This window comes from Schistocerca serialis, chromosome 9 (genome assembly GCF_023864345.2).
Source record: "Schistocerca serialis cubense isolate TAMUIC-IGC-003099 chromosome 9, iqSchSeri2.2, whole genome shotgun sequence".
Classification (NCBI taxonomy): Eukaryota; Metazoa; Arthropoda; class Insecta; order Orthoptera; family Acrididae; genus Schistocerca; species Schistocerca serialis.
Genome location: NC_064646.1, coordinates 277,518,408 through 277,536,678, shown reverse-complemented (window position 1 = coordinate 277,536,678; position 18,271 = coordinate 277,518,408). Strand labels below are relative to the sequence as shown.

Below are 18,271 nucleotides of genomic sequence, written 5' to 3'. Positions count from 1 at the left end.
CATTGACCAGACTGTTACAGCAGATGAAATGTGGGTTTCTCATAACACCCCCATAATGAAGTGATATTCTATGGAGTAGCATCATTCTAGTCAGCATAGAAGCCAGTCAAGTTCAAATAAACTGCATCAACTTAAAAACTGATAGCTTCTGTATTCTGGGACAGTGAAGGGGTCCTGCCTATCAATTTTATGCCCAACACAGCAATCAGTAGTGATCCACACTGTGCTACCCTTGGCCATCTTCATTGGTCTATCCAGAACCACTGAAGAGGCAAGCTCTCATGTGGAAGTGTTCTGTAGTACAACAATCCACATCCGCACACTACCTAGCAGACAAACCTTGCTGCATGAGAAATGCCAGTTGTACATCATTGAGCTTACTCCTTACAGTCTGAATCTGGCACCATTGGACTTTTTCCTGTTTCCGTAACTGAAGGAACACCTTGCTGGTAAATGCTTCACAAATGATGGAGACTTGCAGGATGCTATTGTGGTGTGGTTGAACAGCCAGGTGACCAAATGGTATGAAGAGGGCACACAAAAACTAGTGCCAAGGTATGACAAGTGTCTCAATGTCAAAAGGTGACTGTGGAAAAGTCCACAAAGTTTGTGCTGAAACAGGTATACTCAGCTTCTGTATTATTATTGAAGAATATCCTGGTATTGTGAAACGTTCTGTACTTTCTGGATGGCCTTTGAAGATCATTAAGGCATATCCTGGCACAACAGTTCTAAAATATAACTTCAGAAGCCTTGAAAACTTGTGTTGAACAATTGTTTCCCCCTCAGATTTAGCTTTTTGTAAGTGAATAAGTGGTCAAAATTCATATTCCCTTGATTCTGAATTTGTTATTACCTTAGTCTATGGACTAAAGGACTGACCGGAGTTTTGTAGTGCTTCATTCATCAAATTAAATTCTTCTCTAGAATCTGATAGTGTGAATTCTTTGAAACATAATAGTTTTAAGAATGGGACCAAATTCATTTTTATGCTTGCAGCTCATCTTTTCTAATAGAGGCCATTATTCCACACTGGCTGCTCTAAAAAATACTTACTTCACTGTAACTGACAGTTAAGGCACATGTGATAAAGGAAACTCAAACTACATGTCTTGAAATTCTCTTTCCTGTTATGAAACATGGCATAAATCAAATTCACAAAGGAAATTGAAGGCAACAATTGTAATCAAAGAACTTTTATTAAGATAAAGTGGTACAACAACATTTATAAAACTGTCTAGTAATGCTGCTTTCATTTCACACCTTTAACACGAGTACAAAGTTAAAATTTTCTCTACCAAGAAGGCAGTCAATAAAATTTATCATGCATACAATCTTGTCAGCCATTACTAAAACAGCAGCAAGATATAAAATATTACTTTTTGTAAAAACATGTGAAAAATCTGATAATCTTTAATACTGTTCACATAAAGTATACCTATATTGCACACATCAGTTCATAAACAGCAATAAATATTGCCTCCTAAATAAACAATTATGTAAAGGAAACACACAGAGATATAAAATGATTGGTGGTAGAGGCACACAAACAATAGATTTCATTGTCCATGTATTTTTAAACATAACTCTTCATCAGAAGATGACTGATGTGTAGAGATTTACATCAGCAGGTGAAAAAGCAGAGAAAATTGAGGGATTGGGAGAAAAAAAAAGGGAAATGGGGGGAGGGAGGGAGGGGGTATAAGATAGATATTTAATATTCATTTATCTTCTTCATGCCTTTTGAAGTTTCTAATAGTTTCATCTATAAAATAAATATATTCTGAAATAAATTTTTTGCAGCTTTAGGTTTCCTCTCATAAGATCTCAGTCAGGCGGTCTCTGACAGCTGACAGTACCTTCTTTCTTGGACCCATAGTCCTGCAATTGCACCAGATTTTCCAGATTTACAAAGTGAATAGTTTACATCCCAAAAATTTCTTTATATCTTTAACTAAATATTGAATTCACAAGTAATTTACAATCTTCAAGAACTGAAATCAATTTTATAATTCACTTAATTGTTGGATCTTCCATTGCATGCTGGGACATAAAACATCTGATCATGAATTCATATCTTTTTAATGTTTTCTCTGTACCTCAGAAGTGGCTCTCTGTTTCCATAGTTATCAACAATTGACACAACTTAATCATTTTTGTTTTGGGAGATTTGACATTTCCATTTTTGTCTACAATATTTTACCTGAATTTTGTTAAAATCTTACCTGTCTGTGCTAGGGTACAACAAGATGGTGTGAAAAGGCAACTTCACATAAAAAATATGGGGTATGACACCAAGAACATCACACACATGACATTGTTCACAGCTCATGTAAAACATTACAAAATTAGTATTTGAAACACTGTGTGAAAAAATCGAATTGTCAGATCAGCTGGAGGCACCATCATTTTTGAGATAAATCACATAAATTTACAAAACCTGCCTTTGCTACATTATAGTATAGGTGTCAGAATTTGCATGACACACATTCAAACTTTCACACTCCAGTTGAGTGGGATCCATCTGTTGGGTACATCAAAGGAGATTGAAAGAGGAGATGTTGAGGAAATAATGAGGTCAAAGATAATATATTGGTAAGCACTGTGCTAGTTTTGACCTGGAGATGATAAAAATATAAGCTGAGAAGTAAAGATGAACTGAGAACAAGAGAAATGAGAATTGTAATTAGTGCAATTTATGAGGAACTAAGAGGGGGAATAAAATCAAAAAGAGAGGAGAGGGGGTGGGGCATCACAGAGGGGGGGGGGGGGGGGGGCTGAACAGTTAATGGAGACAGAGACCATATGTATGTGCTGGAGTATGTACTTATCTCCAGAACTGTTTAGGGAAATGTGCACTTGATGGGAGAATACAAATGGTCAGTGTGATGTGGCAGGCACTCGGTCCCTTGAGTTACACTTCAGACCAAGCTCAGCAACTTGGTGTCCCCAAGATGAACTGTTTTTCTCTATCCATTCATGTGGTCAACCAGTTTAGTGGTGCTCATTGCTACATAAGAATCCAGGTATTGAACTCTTATCAGTTGAGAGGCAACGTGTGGCTGTATTTGTTGCTCTGCTTTTGATGTTGGATGCTTTATCAGTGGAAGGGCTAATGCAAGTGATAGTGAGTGGATGCATGTGGTAGGTTTTACGACAGGAACAGCTGCAGGGGTAAGAATGTTGGGATAGAGAGATAACTTGTTGAACCATATGGCATTCCCAGACCATTACCTTAAACCTACATTTTCTAACAGTGCAATCTTTACCACTGTAGAACCTGCCCTATGCAACCACCAGTTACTGCAGCCGCACACTAGGAAATCCTACAGCATTAAAGGTAGAGCAACTTGTGAAGCCACACATGTCCTCTACCAACATATATGTTCATTCCACAGATTATTATATTAGAAGACCACTAGTATACTAGCTAAATACATAAGTGAACACAAAAGAACTCTGCCTTGGGGACAAGTCAGTCAGTCAGTCCGTCCCTAGCAATGAAACATAACAGGTTGTAAATTCTACTGTTCCTATGTTAGGAAAGTTTATACAGAAATAAAAATGAACAAATATTTACCCATTATTTGCATTCAAAATTTGAACACAAAAGGAAATAAAAACCTAGACTTGTTTGTTATAAAGCAATGCACAACCATGACACACAAACAAAGGCAACACACACACACACACACACACACACACACACACACACACACACACACACACACCTGATGAATGAAAGATAGAGCATAAGTCATGATGGGTGTGAGGAATGTGAACTATTCCTATCGGTAAGAAATAAAACACACATCTTTACTAACAATGTAAAGAAAATGCCATGGAAGTGAAAAAAAAATTTCTTCTACTCATGTGTATCTGAAGGTGCATTTTTGTTTCTTCTTCTAGGCATTAATGTTCTAATTGCTCTGTGTCTTTTATATCTGTGCACTAAGAAGTAGTTGGACCAAATATAGAACTAATAAATAAAAATGGCAGTGCTTATAAAGGCAATTAGCAGAAATATATTTAAAAAAGGTATAAGTAGTCAACATTAAGCAGGTACAATTTGCTCAAATTCACCAGTTTCATATGTTATAAATTTGGAGGTAATTCAGCAAAGATTACAACATTATGAGAGACAACAACAGAGAAGAGGTATATCTTACTTCTTAGCCCATCCATCCATCCATCCATCCATCCATCCATCCATCCTTCCTTCCTTCCATCATCATCATCATCATCATCATCATCATCATCATCATCATCATCATCATCATCATCATCATCATCATCCAATTTGATCACTTGGTGACATGGCTTCTGAGTCTGGGTGTAATGTAGGATCCCTGCAGGTTCTTTCATTTCTGTCAATCTTGAGCTTCCCATTGCCAGTCCAGTCTGGCTGTGTTTTTTAAGTCTCTGTCCCATCTGTCCGGTAGTCTTCCCCATTGTCTCTTTTGGTAAATTGGGCTCCAATCTAGTACTTGTTTGACCACATGCCATCTTTTTGAATGACATAACCAGCCCATTGCCACTTCAAAGTGTTCACTCTTTCGTTACAACACTGTCTGATATCAGCTGCTTTCCTTCCTTCCTTCGTGTAGCCCAACATTGATCTTTCCATTCCTCTTGGACTACCATTAGTTTTCCGACAATGAACTCATTTAATTGTCTGTGTCTCTCAGCCATAATTTATTACGGGCAATATACATTGGTCAAAAATGTTTTTCATCAACTCAGCCAGCATCTTTGACTTCAAAACCGAGGCTTACCCTCCATAAGCTTGCCAACCTAATTCAATATATCAAAATGTTTGTGTTTTACATTTCCTTCCATATTCAGAAGCTGACCAAGATAAACATATTCTGTGGACCTTTGCCTACTTCCAACAGGTGTATTACTCTCCAGTGTCTATTCATTCATAATTATCTTGGTTTTATCATAGTTCATTTTTAGGCCAAATTCAAAGCAGACTGATGCTGGTTCACTAATAAGTATTCGAAGTTCTTCTATACTATTTGCAAATAGCATGATATTGTCACCAAATCACAGGTTATTTCATCTCTTTCCCAGAATTTAGATTCCCTTTGTTTTCCCCTCTAAATTAGACACTGCTTTTCCAAGGACTACTAAAAATAGTTTTAGAGATCTATAAAGTCACTTTGCTTGACACCATTTTTGACAGGAAATTCATTGAAATCTTCAACTACATTCGCAAATGCTATGGATGTATTCTATATGTCCTTTGCAACTTTAATATAGGCCTGTTCTACTCCTTACTCTGTTAGAGTCTCAAACACAGTTGGATGACTCATCAAATCTAATACCTTTTTGAAATCTATGAAGGCAAGACAGAGAGACAGATGGCACTCATTTGTTGTTCTAATTGTTTCGTGCCGAGTGAGGATATGATTGATTGTACTAAATCCTGTGTGGAACCCAGCTTGTTTAATGGGGTGGGCCAGGCTCAGTGTAGTGCCCAATCTGGTAGTCAAAATTCTAGTAAAAACTTCATGCAGTATGGACAGAAGAAGAGGAGGAGGAGGAGGAGGAGGAGGATGAGGAACACTGTCTGATAGAGTGGGCAGGACTACACAGCAGCAGGATAAGGCTGCCAGGCACAGTGTTGGGTGGCTATGAGGGAGGGTGGATGGAAAGGGGGGAGGGGGGATGGGGAGTGAAAAACTAGGAGCAGAGAAAGGGAGTGTTAGAAGAGAGTGATGCACAATCAGGTTGAAGAGACGTGAATTGGGAAGGAGGTAACAGGACACTGGGTGAAAACTATTTGGTGGAGAGTCTGGCAACACCAAATTACTGTAGGTTGAAATCAGTAAATATCAGTAGCACAGAGTGTTTTGTAATGGTAGCTCCCATTTGTGGAGTAAGAAAAGCTGGTGTTGGAGGGGAGGATCTAGATGGCGCGGGTTGTGGAACAACTACTAAACTCAAATATGTTATGTCCTAGGGTGGTCCACTTTGTTCTTGACCAGTCTGGCAGTGGCCATTCGTCCTGGTGGACAACTGGTTGTTTGTCATTCTAATATAAAAAGCTGAACAATGACTGCAGCAGAGCTGGTATATGACATGGCTGCCTTCAGAGGTAACCTGGCCTCTGATGAGGTGTAAGTTTGCGACAACTGGAAAAGGAAGTGCTTGGTGGATGGATTAGACAGGTCCTGCACCTGGGTCCTCCACGGGGGGTATGTTCCCTGTGCCAGGTATTTGGAATTTAGAGTGACCTAGGGACAGACTGTGATGCTTTGAAGGTTGGGTCAGTGATGGAACACCACTTTAGGTAGGGTGGGAAGGACCTTCGCTATATCCTTCATATCAAAGCATGATGATAGATAATTAAAGACCTGATGAAGGATCTGGTACAGCTGTTCCAGTCTGGGGTGTTATTAGGTTGGTTTGTGTTGTTTTAGGGCACATAAACAATTACAGTCATACGCACCCATGTCAGAACCATAGAACGCAAGCACAAAAAAGGAGTTAAAACGACTACACATTAAGCCCAGTCAACTGAAGGAAAGACAGCTAAAAACAGGGACTTGGTGAAAGGTCCATAAAATATGCCATAGACACAACAGAGGTTCTGATCGAAAGATTACATGCCCTTCACCATATTGCTATGGCAGATAAAAAATAAAACACGTCATTTGTTAAAACATCCAATAATTCAGATGACAAACATAAGTGGTTAAAAAAAAATGCGCATTCCATCAGAAAAAGGCAAACCATCGAAGGTTGAGGACAATGAGCACAAAGTGGTGGGGGATCACCACTTAACAAATGGAGATGGCGAAAGAGAGAGTGTCTGATACGCAACCTAGCTAAAATGGCCTCCTCAAAGTCAGAGTGCTGAGAGGTGGTCATCCAAGCCGCTGGGAGACATTTAATTCCCCAGAGTTTGCTTCCATGAAGGTAAGACAAGTGGTGATGCCAAAGTGACACCATCTGCTGACAGATGGCAACACACAGCTCATCAGAGGGAATGCACAAACTAGTGGGCTGAGGTACGAGGACTGCAGCCTTGGCAGCAATGTCAGTAGCCTCGTTTCCAATAAGAACAACATGACAAGAGACCCATACAAACATCACAGTGGCTCCATCACAAGTGAGCAAGTGAGAGCTTTCCTGGACCCACTGCACTAATGGATGGATGGTGAACAGCACACACAGGCTCTGAGGGGCACACACTGTCAGAGACAATTGAAAAGCCTGTGTCGCCAGATGTACTGCATGGCCTGATACAGGGCAAAGAGCTCCACTGTAAATACTGAGCAGTGTTCTGAAAGCCAATACTGAAAAATGTTAGTCCCAATGACAAAGGCACACACAACACCACAGTCAGTCCAAGTACCACCAGTGTACGCAAAGGTACTCATGAAATTTGGCGTGAAGTGCCCAGAAACTTGCAGAGATAGAGTCTGGAGTAGAGTTCTTAGGAAGTGAATGAAGTCCAAGGTGAACACAGGCCACCATGCAAAGCCAAGGTGATGAAGGTTCACACCCACTGGGAAAGTGGCAAGTAGTGTGAAATTAATCTGCCAGGGCAATAGCCGAAAGTGAACTCCAGGAGGTAACAAAGAAGAGGGAGGTGCCCCATACTGGTGATCAAACAATTTATCACAGAAAGAGGCATAGGATGGGTGTCCAGGCATGGCAGACAAATGGCATGTGTATCTGCTGAGGAAAAAACCACAGTGGTAGTTCGGCAGCTTCTGTGTATGGACTTCCAACCGGACTAGTGTAAAAGGTGTCAGTGGCCAAACGAATGCCACAATGGTGGATTGTATTGAGACGGCACGAGATGAACGGATGTGCAGATGCATAAACAAAACATCCATAGTCTAGTTTCAAATGGACAAGGAACTGGTACAAACAGATGAGGATGGTCTGATCCGCTCCCCAGGAAGTAACGCTAAAGACATGTAGGACATTGAGGGATCGCGTACAGTTGGCAGCCAGGTAAAGCAAATGGGAGAACCAAGAAAGTTTCCTATTAAGAATGAGCCCCAGGAATTTCACAGTCTCACCGAATGGAAGAGCAACAAGCCCAGGATGTAAAGATGGTGGATTAAACCAATTCCACCACCAGAAATTCATATAAATAGTTTTTTCAGTTAAAAAGCAAAAGCCATGTTCGATGCTTGATCAAGACAACACTGATGATGCCGCCGAATGAGACAAGACCATGGACCTAGATGACAAAATTCATCAATTAAAAGTGAGCCGGAGATGCTGGTGCGAGACAGGCCATAGTAGGGTTAATGGTGACAGCAAAGAGGATGATGCTCAGGACAGAACCCTGAGGCACTCTGTTTTCCTGGATAAAAGTGAGAGACAAGGCAGAGGGTATGCAGCCTTGGAAGCCCCACATGTAGAGTGTATGGAGGATACCAGTCTTCCAGTACGTGTTGTAGGCTTTTTCCAAATGAAAAAACATGGCCACAGTCTGGTTTCTGCAGAAAACAATTCATGACATGGGTTGAAAAAGTGTATGATGGTCAACTGCAGAACAGTGTGCTCTAAATCCATATTGTGCAATGGTTAGTAAATTGAGAGACTCGAGCCACCATATCAGCCGTGCATGACTCGTACATTCCATCACCTTGCCAACACAGCTGGTGAGAAAAATGAGGCAGTAGTTATGTGGAAGGTGTTTGTCCTTACCAGGCCTGGGTATGGGTCTGACAGTGGCTTCATGCCAGCTTCTGAGAAACATGCCTTCACAGGCCTTCTGCCCACAGGAGAAAGATTCTGTAGCAGAGGCGCTATGGTCGCAGGTTTGAATCCTGCCTCAGGCATGGATGGATGTGATGTCCTTAGGTTAGTTAGGTTTAATTAGTTCCACGTTCTAGGCGACTGATGACCTCAGAAGTTAAGTCACATAGTGCTCAGAGCCATTTGAACCATTTTTTTGTAGCAGAGGTGCAGGATGAAGTGAGAGAATGATCTAGCTCCCTCACAGTAAAAGTGGCATTGTAGCACTCATGATTCTGAGAAGGGATCGGTATTTTCCAAGTCTCCCTCACTCATTTCCAACAGAGGAAGGCAGGAAAATAGTGGGTGGAGCTCAAAATCTCTGCAAAATAGCGGCACAAGGTGATGGAGATAGCAATAGAGTCCATTACAACATCATCTGCTATTATCATGCCAAAAATTGGGGAATGGACCTTGGTCCCAGAGAGCTGTTGGAGGTTGGCCCACACAATGGAAGAGGGAGTGGAACTGTTAGTATAACTAGTAAATGAAATCCAGCTAGCTTTTTTGTTATCCCAAAGAATGCAACAACAAAGCATATGTAACTGTTTGCAATTAATACATTTTACCATCATAGGATGACAATCAAAAACGTAGAGAGCACATCTCCACACACAAATTGTATCATGGCATGCCTCAATCCACCAAGGTTCTGGGACACATCGTGGTAAAGAGGAAGAGTGAGGACTGGAATGTTTTGCGGTGGTAAGGATAATCTTCATAAGGTATTCTACCTGGTCATCACAACTGGGGAAATAACATTTGTCAAAGGTTGCCAGGGAGGAGTAAAGCCTCTAGTCAGCCTTAGAAAGCTGCACATAGGTGGGATAGCAATCAGCAAAGTGATAGCACATGGGAAAAGGTTGTCTGAGTAAGTGTCAGAAAGAACAGATCACTCGAGACAACTTGCAAGCTGGTCAGTGCAAAAGGAGATGTCCAAATGGGAACAGATGTGAGTGGAGTCTGAAAGGAATGTGGGTGCTCCCATGTTAAGACAAATAAGGTGAAGCTGACTGAGAAGGCTGACCGAGAGGGAACCTCTCATAGGTTCCAGGAGAGCCTCAGAGGGGATGGTGTGCATGAAGTCATTGAGAAACAGAAAGGAGTGAGGGAGTTGCACAATAAGCTGGAGGGATGTAAACGGTACAAAGGGAAAAAGGTCAAGTGAGGAAGGTAAAGATGAACTGCAACAGCTTGAAGGCGGGTAATCAGGGAGATGGGTTCATGTAAAAGTGAACCGGAAAGAAATGTGAGAGATCAAAGCGGTTGTGAGGACAATTTTGTTTCCTGGAGACAGAACAAGTGGATGCTGAAATTCCAAGAGCAGTCATAATTCCTCTTTGTTGGATCTAAGGCAGCAAACATTCCATTCGAGGACAGTTGTGAAGAGGAAAGCAGAAGAGGCAAAAAATGGAGGGGTACCACCTCAGCGGCTGCAGAGTGCCAGCCTTCGAAGACTCACTGCTACAGGTGGCAGTGGCTGGAGGATCCTGCTCCATCAGATCTAAAGAGGCATCATCATTCGCACTCTGTCAGTCTGCAGAGACCAGGGTAGAAAACGGCTGGCAGTTTACACCAATGATGTGGATGTCAGCCAGGTGAGGGTATTACGTGATGATACCACTGAAGAGGATCTACGAGTCAGCGAAGGAGAAGACTGTTTGCCTTTGTTTGATTTTTTTTAGCCTTTGTGGGTGTTAGATGGTTCAGATGTTTGTTGGCTGGAGGGACGTAACAAGTTTTCACACGAGTACTAGTCCTGTCCTTTCCAGACTGCTGGTTGTGTAGCAGGTGACTTTGCCTCGTGTAGGCAAAAGTTTGTTGGCGTGTTGCACAGCATGAGGAGCAGGCGGCAGAGATGCTACCATGACACTGGGTGATTTTATAACAACAATGCTGAATTTGAGGTTGCATGTCTGCATGGCCATGTTCTTCATGGAGCAAGATGTACCAAGAACAGTACTGTAAGTGCTGGATGGTAAAATTCAGAGTTTCTGACTAGCCAACAACTTGCAAGCAACACAGTAAGGCACTTTTCCTGTCACTTGGATCTCCTGGACAGCCTGCTCATTGACATACATGGGACGATCTTGGGAGAAGGCTGCATGGTCACCATTGCAATTGATAAAGTGGGGAGCAGGAGACAGACAATCACCTTTGTGAGCATCCCTAACACAGGTTACACATTTGGCCAGGTGTCAACAGAACATTCAAGAGCGGTTGTAACAATGACTATGGTAGCAATGTATCGGGTTTGGAATTTACGGTCAAAGTGTGGTGACTTCACAGTCTGCTTTGACTTTTTCTCAATGGAAGACTACTCTATAAAACACGAAAAAAGAGTGTGTGTGGGTATGAAGGATGCATCTCTCTTTCACCACCAGTGTAGCAATGTCTTGATCAGTGAGGTATGCTTGGATTTCTGCCTTGGTCAGGCCATCGAGCAGCCTAGTGTAAATAACACAGTGTGAAGAGTTCAGTGTTCGATGGACCTCAACATGAACAGGACAGTCATGGAGGAGTGAAGCTGCAAGCAGTTGTGCTTGGGAATCTGATGTAGTCTCCAAAAGCAAAGTGCCATTGTGTAAACAAGAGCGGGATTTCAAAGGGCCAGCAATTCCAGCAACACCTTTCTGAATAATAAACAGATTGACCGTCTTCAGTATGTGAAACCATGAGGAACTGCGGTGCATCTGGGAGGGTCTTTGAATCATTAGCCTTATTTTGTTTATGCTTAGTAGATGTACACTGTGAAAAAGGTGATTGGCTCATTGCAAGAAAATCCCCCATGATCGCCCGCATATTCGATGACATGCTCCTTCCAACTGCGGGCCCCTCTCAGAAGGGGCACACCCACCTTAGGTGATAGTTCACACCTCAGGTCACACCTACTGAACACCTGACAGAGGGACCAGTTTGGGAAAGTAACAGCTCAGGCAATCACCCTCCCTGGGCCTGGCTTGTACCAATGAGAATGTGCAGGCCCTACCTGTCAACCCAGGGCTGGAAAATATGCATTACTCAGTCACCTGTTACGTGTCAGACACATGGGCTGGCCTGCAGGAGTGCACAGGGAGGGAGAAGAAAAAGAGGAACCTCAATTGACGAAGCGGAGGAAGGAAAAAAACCAATGGAGATACTTTTCTTGTAAGAGGCTACTTAAAATGCACAACACATTCACAAAAACATCTCAGACATCCTTCCCCAAGGGAGCGGAAAAAGGATAGCAAGAGGACAGATGCAGCAAGGAAGGGAAAAGATGCTGCAAAGGCTGGGGCCCCGTGGTTGTCAAGCACAAACCCACCATAGAGCGGTGAGCCCCCTGTGGGAGTCGTATTGGGTGATGAGGGGGAAGCTTCTTTGTAGTTAGTTCTTGGTGGTGGTGGTGGTGGTGGTGGTGGTGGTGGTGGGTTGATTGGGGATGTGTGGAGATTTGGCACGGGAAATCTGTATTGTGGATTAGGTCTGGGAGATACTTCTGGGCTGTGAAGGCCTTGGTGAGACCTTCACTATGCTGGACAATGAAGGTCTTGTCACTTAAGATATGCCATTCCCAGGTGGAAGAGGTCAATCAATAGAGATCCTCGCGGACTAGGATGCGGAGATCCCCAAAGTGGGTGGTGGGCATTGCAGTCCCCAACCAGCAAATAGGGGGGAGGGGGGGGCGGGAGCTGACCAAAGAGATGGAGATCAGCCCTTGGCATCTGTGTGGGCAATGAAATGTATACAGTATAAACAGAGAAGGTGTATCCAAAAAGGGAAAGACTGACAGTGACAGCTTGGAGGGAACTGTTTAAGGGGATTGGATGATAATGGACAGTATCATGGAGAAGAATCATAAGTCCCCCATGTGCTGGAGTGCCATCAACAGAGGGGAGGTCAAACCTGACTGACTGGAAATGAGGGAAAACAAAGTGATTGTGGGGACGTAGCTTTGTTTCCTGAAGACAGAAGATGACTGGGGAGTAGGATCACCAATTCATCTCGATAGACTAATGCTGTGGTATTTCAATGGATAATTGACATAGGATGGACAGAAAAGGGAAGAATCTTACCACGGTTACTCTCAACTCGACAACTGCAGAGAGCCGGCAGCCAACAGCATGGAATGGCATTCAGCCAAAGGCAGAAGATCCTGATCCATAGGTTGTTTGGGGGCTGCTCCTGCCACCAGTGATCGGCAGGTTGATTGGCCACCAGCAGTGCACCTTGGCGACACAGAAGACAGCCTAGGGTGGTTACCGCCAGGTGGCACTGTAGATGAGAGATGCTGTGGTGGAGAAGGAGAGGAACTTAGTTTCGTTTGAGCCTTCTTGGAAACAGGATGTTGAGATGAGGGAGGAGTCGATGGTTGTGAAGTCAGGGTACATAAAAAAAAATCTTTGGAAGTATGCTCTTTTTTGGAAGTCCAGGTGTCTGGTACTGGGGCTCTTGATTTAGCAGGAGCCAATAAAGGGTGAGCCATAGAGTGAGCAGGTGATAGTGGGGAGGTTGAACGGGCGATCTTTGTGCTGGCCAATCTGACTACTGTGGCACTAAAGGTGAGATCACAAATCTGCATGGCTGTCTCCTTAGTAGGCAGAGGAGATGCAAGGACAGTGCTATATTTACGTGCGGGGGGTGCAGTGGGCTTACAACTGGCAAATAACTTATGAGCAGCAAATGTAGAAACCTTTTCCTTCACTCTGATTTCCTGAATAAGTCGTTCATCTTTGAAAATTGGGCAATCTCTAGAGGAAGCTGCATGGTCACCCATACAGTTGTAACGAGGGGTTGTAGGTGGACAAGCACCCTCATAGACATCCTTGCCACATGTAATGCATTTGGCCAGATTGGAATACGACTGGCTGGTATGATTAAACCACTGACACTGATAGCAACGCATAGGGTTGGGGATGTAAGGGCGAACTGAAATTACCTCATAGCCCACATTAATGTTCAATAGAAGCTGAACTCTGTCAAATGTCAAGAAGATAGTATGGGTTGGTACCAAGCCCTTGTCAACCCTTTTCATGACTCTATGTACAGCTGTTATGCCCTGGTCAGACAGGTAGTTATGAATTTCCTCGTTGGACAATCTGTCGAGTGAGCATGTATAAACCACCCCACTTGATGAATTTAAAGTGCAGTGTGCTTCCACCCAGCTGTGTAGCAGTGGAGTTCGCAGCAATTTTTGTGCCTGGAGGGCACCGACTGTTTCTAACAACAAGGTGCCATTTTGTAATTGAGGACAAGACTTTACAGGACCTGTATAAACCACCCCACTTGATGAATTTAAAGTGCAGTGTGCTTCCACCCAGCTGTGTAGCAGTGGAGTTCGCAGCAATTTTTGTGCCTGGAGGGCACCGACTGTTTCTAACAACAAGGTGCCATTTTGTAATTGAGGACAAGACTTTACAGGACCTGCAATTGTGTCGACACCTTTCTGAATAATGAAAGGGTTGACTGTGGAGAATTCTTGACCTATGTCTGACCGAGAGACAAGGAACTGTGGGACTGATGGAAGAATTGTCCGGGGCTGAGACTCCTTTAACTTTTGCTTGTGAGCAGAAACTGTAGATGTAGAGCCTCAGGTCACACATCCTGAGAAATGGACGGAGGGACCAATCAGCAAATTCGGAAGGTACCAGCTTGGGTAATCGCCCCTCCCTGGGCCTGGCCATTACCAAGGGGTACGTATGTGTCCTACCTGTCTACCCGGGGCGGGGAATTATGCTCTACCCCATCACCGGCTACGTGTGGGAATGCGTGGGTCGGCCTTCAGACACGCAGAGGGAGGAAAGAAAGAGAAAAGGAGGAACAGAGAAAAGGAAAGGAGAGAAGCGGTCACAGAGAGAGAAGCGGTCACAGAGAAGCGGGCACAGAGAGAGAAGCGGAGGACAGAGAGAGAAGCGGAGGACAGAGAGAGAAGCGGAGGACAGAGAGAGAAGCGGAGGACAGAGAGAGAAGCGGAGGACAGAGAGAGAAGCGGAGGACAGAGAGAGAAGCGGAGGACAGAGAGAGAAGCGGAGGACAGAGAGAGAAGCGGAGGACAGAGAGAGAAGCGGAGGACAGAGAGAGAAGCGGAGGACAGAGAGAGAAGCGGAGGACAGAGAGAGAAGCGGAGGACAGAGAGAGAAGCGGAGGACAGAGAGAGAAGCGGAGGACAGAGAGAGAAGCGGAGGACAAAGAGAGAAGCGGAGGACAAAGAGAGAAGCGGAGGACAAAGAGAGAAGCGGAGGACAAAGAGAGAAGCGGAGGACAAAGAGAGAAGCGGAGGACAAAGAGAGAAGCGGAGGACAAAGAGAGAAGCGGAGGACAAAGAGAGAAGCGGAGGACAAAGAGAGAAGCGGAGGACAAAGAGAGAAGCGGAGGACAAAGAGAGAAGCGGAGGACAAAGAGAGAAGCGGAGGACAAAGAGAGAAGCGGAGGACAAAGAGAGAAGCGGAGGACAAAGAGAGAAGCGGAGGACAAAGAGAGAAGCGGAGGACAAAGAGAGAAGCGGAGGACAAAGAGAGAAGCGGAGGACAAAGAGAGAAGCGGAGGACAAAGAGAGAAGCGGAGGACAAAGAGAGAAGCGGAGGACAAAGAGAGAAGCGGAGGACAAAGAGAGAAGCGGAGGACAAAGAGAGAAGCGGAGGACAAAGAGAGAAGCGGAGGACAAAGAGAGAAGCGGAGGACAAAGAGAGAAGCGGAGGACAAAGAGAGAAGCGGAGGACAAAGAGAGAAGCGGAGGACAAAGAGAGAAGCGGAGGACAAAGAGAGAAGCGGAGGACAAAGAGAGAAGCGGAGGACAAAGAGAGAAGCGGAGGACAAAGAGAGAAGCGGAGGACAAAGAGAGAAGCGGAGGACAAAGAGAGAAGCGGAGGACAAAGAGAGAAGCGGAGGACAAAGAGAGAAGCGGAGGACAAAGAGAGAAGCGGAGGACAAAGAGAGAAGCGGAGGACAAAGAGAGAAGCGGAGGACAAAGAGAGAAGCGGAGGACAAAGAGAGAAGCGGAGGACAAAGAGAGAAGCGGAGGACAAAGAGAGAAGCGGAGGACAAAGAGAGAAGCGGAGGACAAAGAGAGAAGCGGAGGACAAAGAGAGGACAGAGACTTTCCAGCATAGAGAGCAAAGAAGAGAGTATGTCTTACAATTACAAATGTCCGTCTCTGGACGTAGGCACAAAACATACTCCCAAAGAGGGAGAAGGTGAAGAATGTGGAAAAGGAAGGTATGTAGCCCAGAAAGGAAAGAGCCACACTAGTTCTGGTCCCCCTACTCACCACGCACGTATCCATAAAAGAGTTGTGGATCTCTGGGGGGGGGGGGGGGGGGGGGGATTTTTCTGTAGTTTTTGTACTCTTGCCACAGAGATGGATATGGTATGTGGCTAAGTATAGGTAGCCAGAAAGAAGTGAAGGTGTGATTGCACCAGTTATAAGATGCATTGTATGATTAAGTGGTGTGTCAGGAATGGAGAGAGTACTATTCATCCAACCCGGGGAGAAGTATCCCACAACTGTGTAACCCAATTTCAGACCTAATGTATGGAGTATCAATGCAGAGTACCCCAATGATGTGCCCCAGAGTTTCTGAAGAATGTAATATCAGGTTTTGATTTTGGCAGCAGTTCATAATACACTGAAGCACCAAAGAAACTGGTATAGGGATACATTTTCAAATACAGAGATATGTAAACTGGAAGAATATGGCACTGCGGTCGACAATGCCTATACAAGACAACATGTGTCAGCACAGATGTTATATTGGTTACTGCTTCTACAATGGTTGGTTATAAAGATTTAAGCGAGTTTAAATGTGGTTTTATAGTCAGCGCACGAACGATGGAACACAGTATTTCCGAGGTAATGATGTAGTGGGTATTTCACAAGAGTATTGTGAATATCAGGAATCTGGTAAAACATCAAGTCTCCAACTTAACTGCAGCTGGAAAAAGATCCTGCAAGAATGGGAATAATGATGACTAAAGAGAATCACTAACGTGACAGAAATGCAACCCTTCTGCAAATTGCTGCAGATTTCAATGCTGTGCTATCAACAAGTGTCAGTATGCAAACCATTCAACAAAACATCATCGATATGGGATTTTGGAGCTGAAGGCCCACTCGTGTACCCGTGATGACTGCACGACACAAAGTTTTACACCTCACCTGGGCCTATCAACACTGGCCTTGGACTGTTATTGACTGGAAACTTGTTGCCCAGCCAGACAAGTCTCGTTTGAAATTGTATCGATCAGATGAATGTATACGGGTACAGAGACAGCCTGCATGTCAGTAGGAGACTGTTTAAGCTGTGAAGGCTCTGTAATGGTGTGGGGCATGTGCAATTGGAGTGATATGGGACCCCTGATACATCTAGATACAACTGACAGGTGACATGTACGTAATCATCCTGTCTGATCGCCTGCATCCATTCATGTCCAATGTGCATTCCGATGGACTAGGGCAATTCAAGCAGGACAATCCAACACCCCACACATCCATAAAGGCTACAGAGTGGCTCCAGAAACACTCTTCTCAGTTTAAACACTTACACTGGCCAGGAAGCTCCCCAGACATGAACATTATTGAGCATATCTTGGATGCTTGCATTGTGCTGTTCAGAAGATCTCTCCACCCTCTCATAATCTTGCTTATTTATGGAGAGCCCTTCAGGATTCATGGTGTCAATTCCCTCCAGCACTACTTCAGACATTAGTTGACTCCATACCACATTGTGCTGTGGCGCTTCTGTGTACTTGCAGGGGCCCTGCACGATATTAGGCTGCTGTACCAGTTTCTTGGCTCTTCAGTGTATATATCTTTTGTAACTGAGTGTTCTATCAAGTGTAACCCCTAGATATTTCTGGTTTCTGTTATGTTCTGAATAGCCTTCTTTCAAAGTAGAATGTGGTGCCATTTTTCAACAGGACAATGCTCTTTACCACACATGACATTTGCCTTTACAGCCTGTATAGTACCAAGTTACTCTCATGGCCAGCAAAATTCCCAGATCTGTCCCCAATAGAACATGTGTTGACTACTTTGGACAGACATCAGTTCTGTCCCTCTGTGAATATGCAGGATCAGTCATGGATGTAGACCAGAGGGGTGTAAGATCACACTTTTAAACTGGCATGTTCTTTGTAAATCTAATTTGATATTTTAATCATTGAATTAACACTCTGTACACAGTCAACCTGTAAGGCACCATTTTGTTTTCTCTTCCTCTCCTGGGTACTTCACTTTTTCTTCCTTGTCAGACAGTGTATGTAGGCAGGATTGTGAAAGAGCAGTCATAGTTGAATCTAAACTGAGTAAAAGACCCATCCAAGAATAGAGAATTAGGTGAATGAAGTATACTAAATAAGTGCCACAACTTAAGGGTTGGTAAAAAATGAGCAAAATAACTTCTCTATGTAACATAACATATTGATAATTCAGTGTGGAAAACAAAAATCAATAACAAGATAAGTCATTCACCTGTAGCTGACTGATATGAGGCAAATACACACAACAGTTTGGAGATATAACTGA

At 43.8% G+C, this 18,271-nt stretch overlaps 1 protein-coding gene across 2 annotated transcripts in view; it reads right to left on the bottom strand.

Annotated features, from left to right (window-relative positions):
• Positions 1-1,707: 1,707 nt before the first annotated feature.
• LOC126419322 (ankyrin repeat and SAM domain-containing protein 3-like) overlaps positions 1,708-18,271 on the bottom strand; it is a 123,016-nt gene continuing 106,452 nt past the window's right edge. For both annotated transcript variants that reach the window (XM_050086502.1, XM_050086501.1), the window contains exon 7: positions 1,708-1,881. In XM_050086502.1, coding sequence (XP_049942459.1) covers positions 1,818-1,881 — 64 coding nt within the window. In that variant the 3' untranslated portion in view covers positions 1,708-1,817. The remainder of the gene's footprint in view (positions 1,882-18,271) is intronic.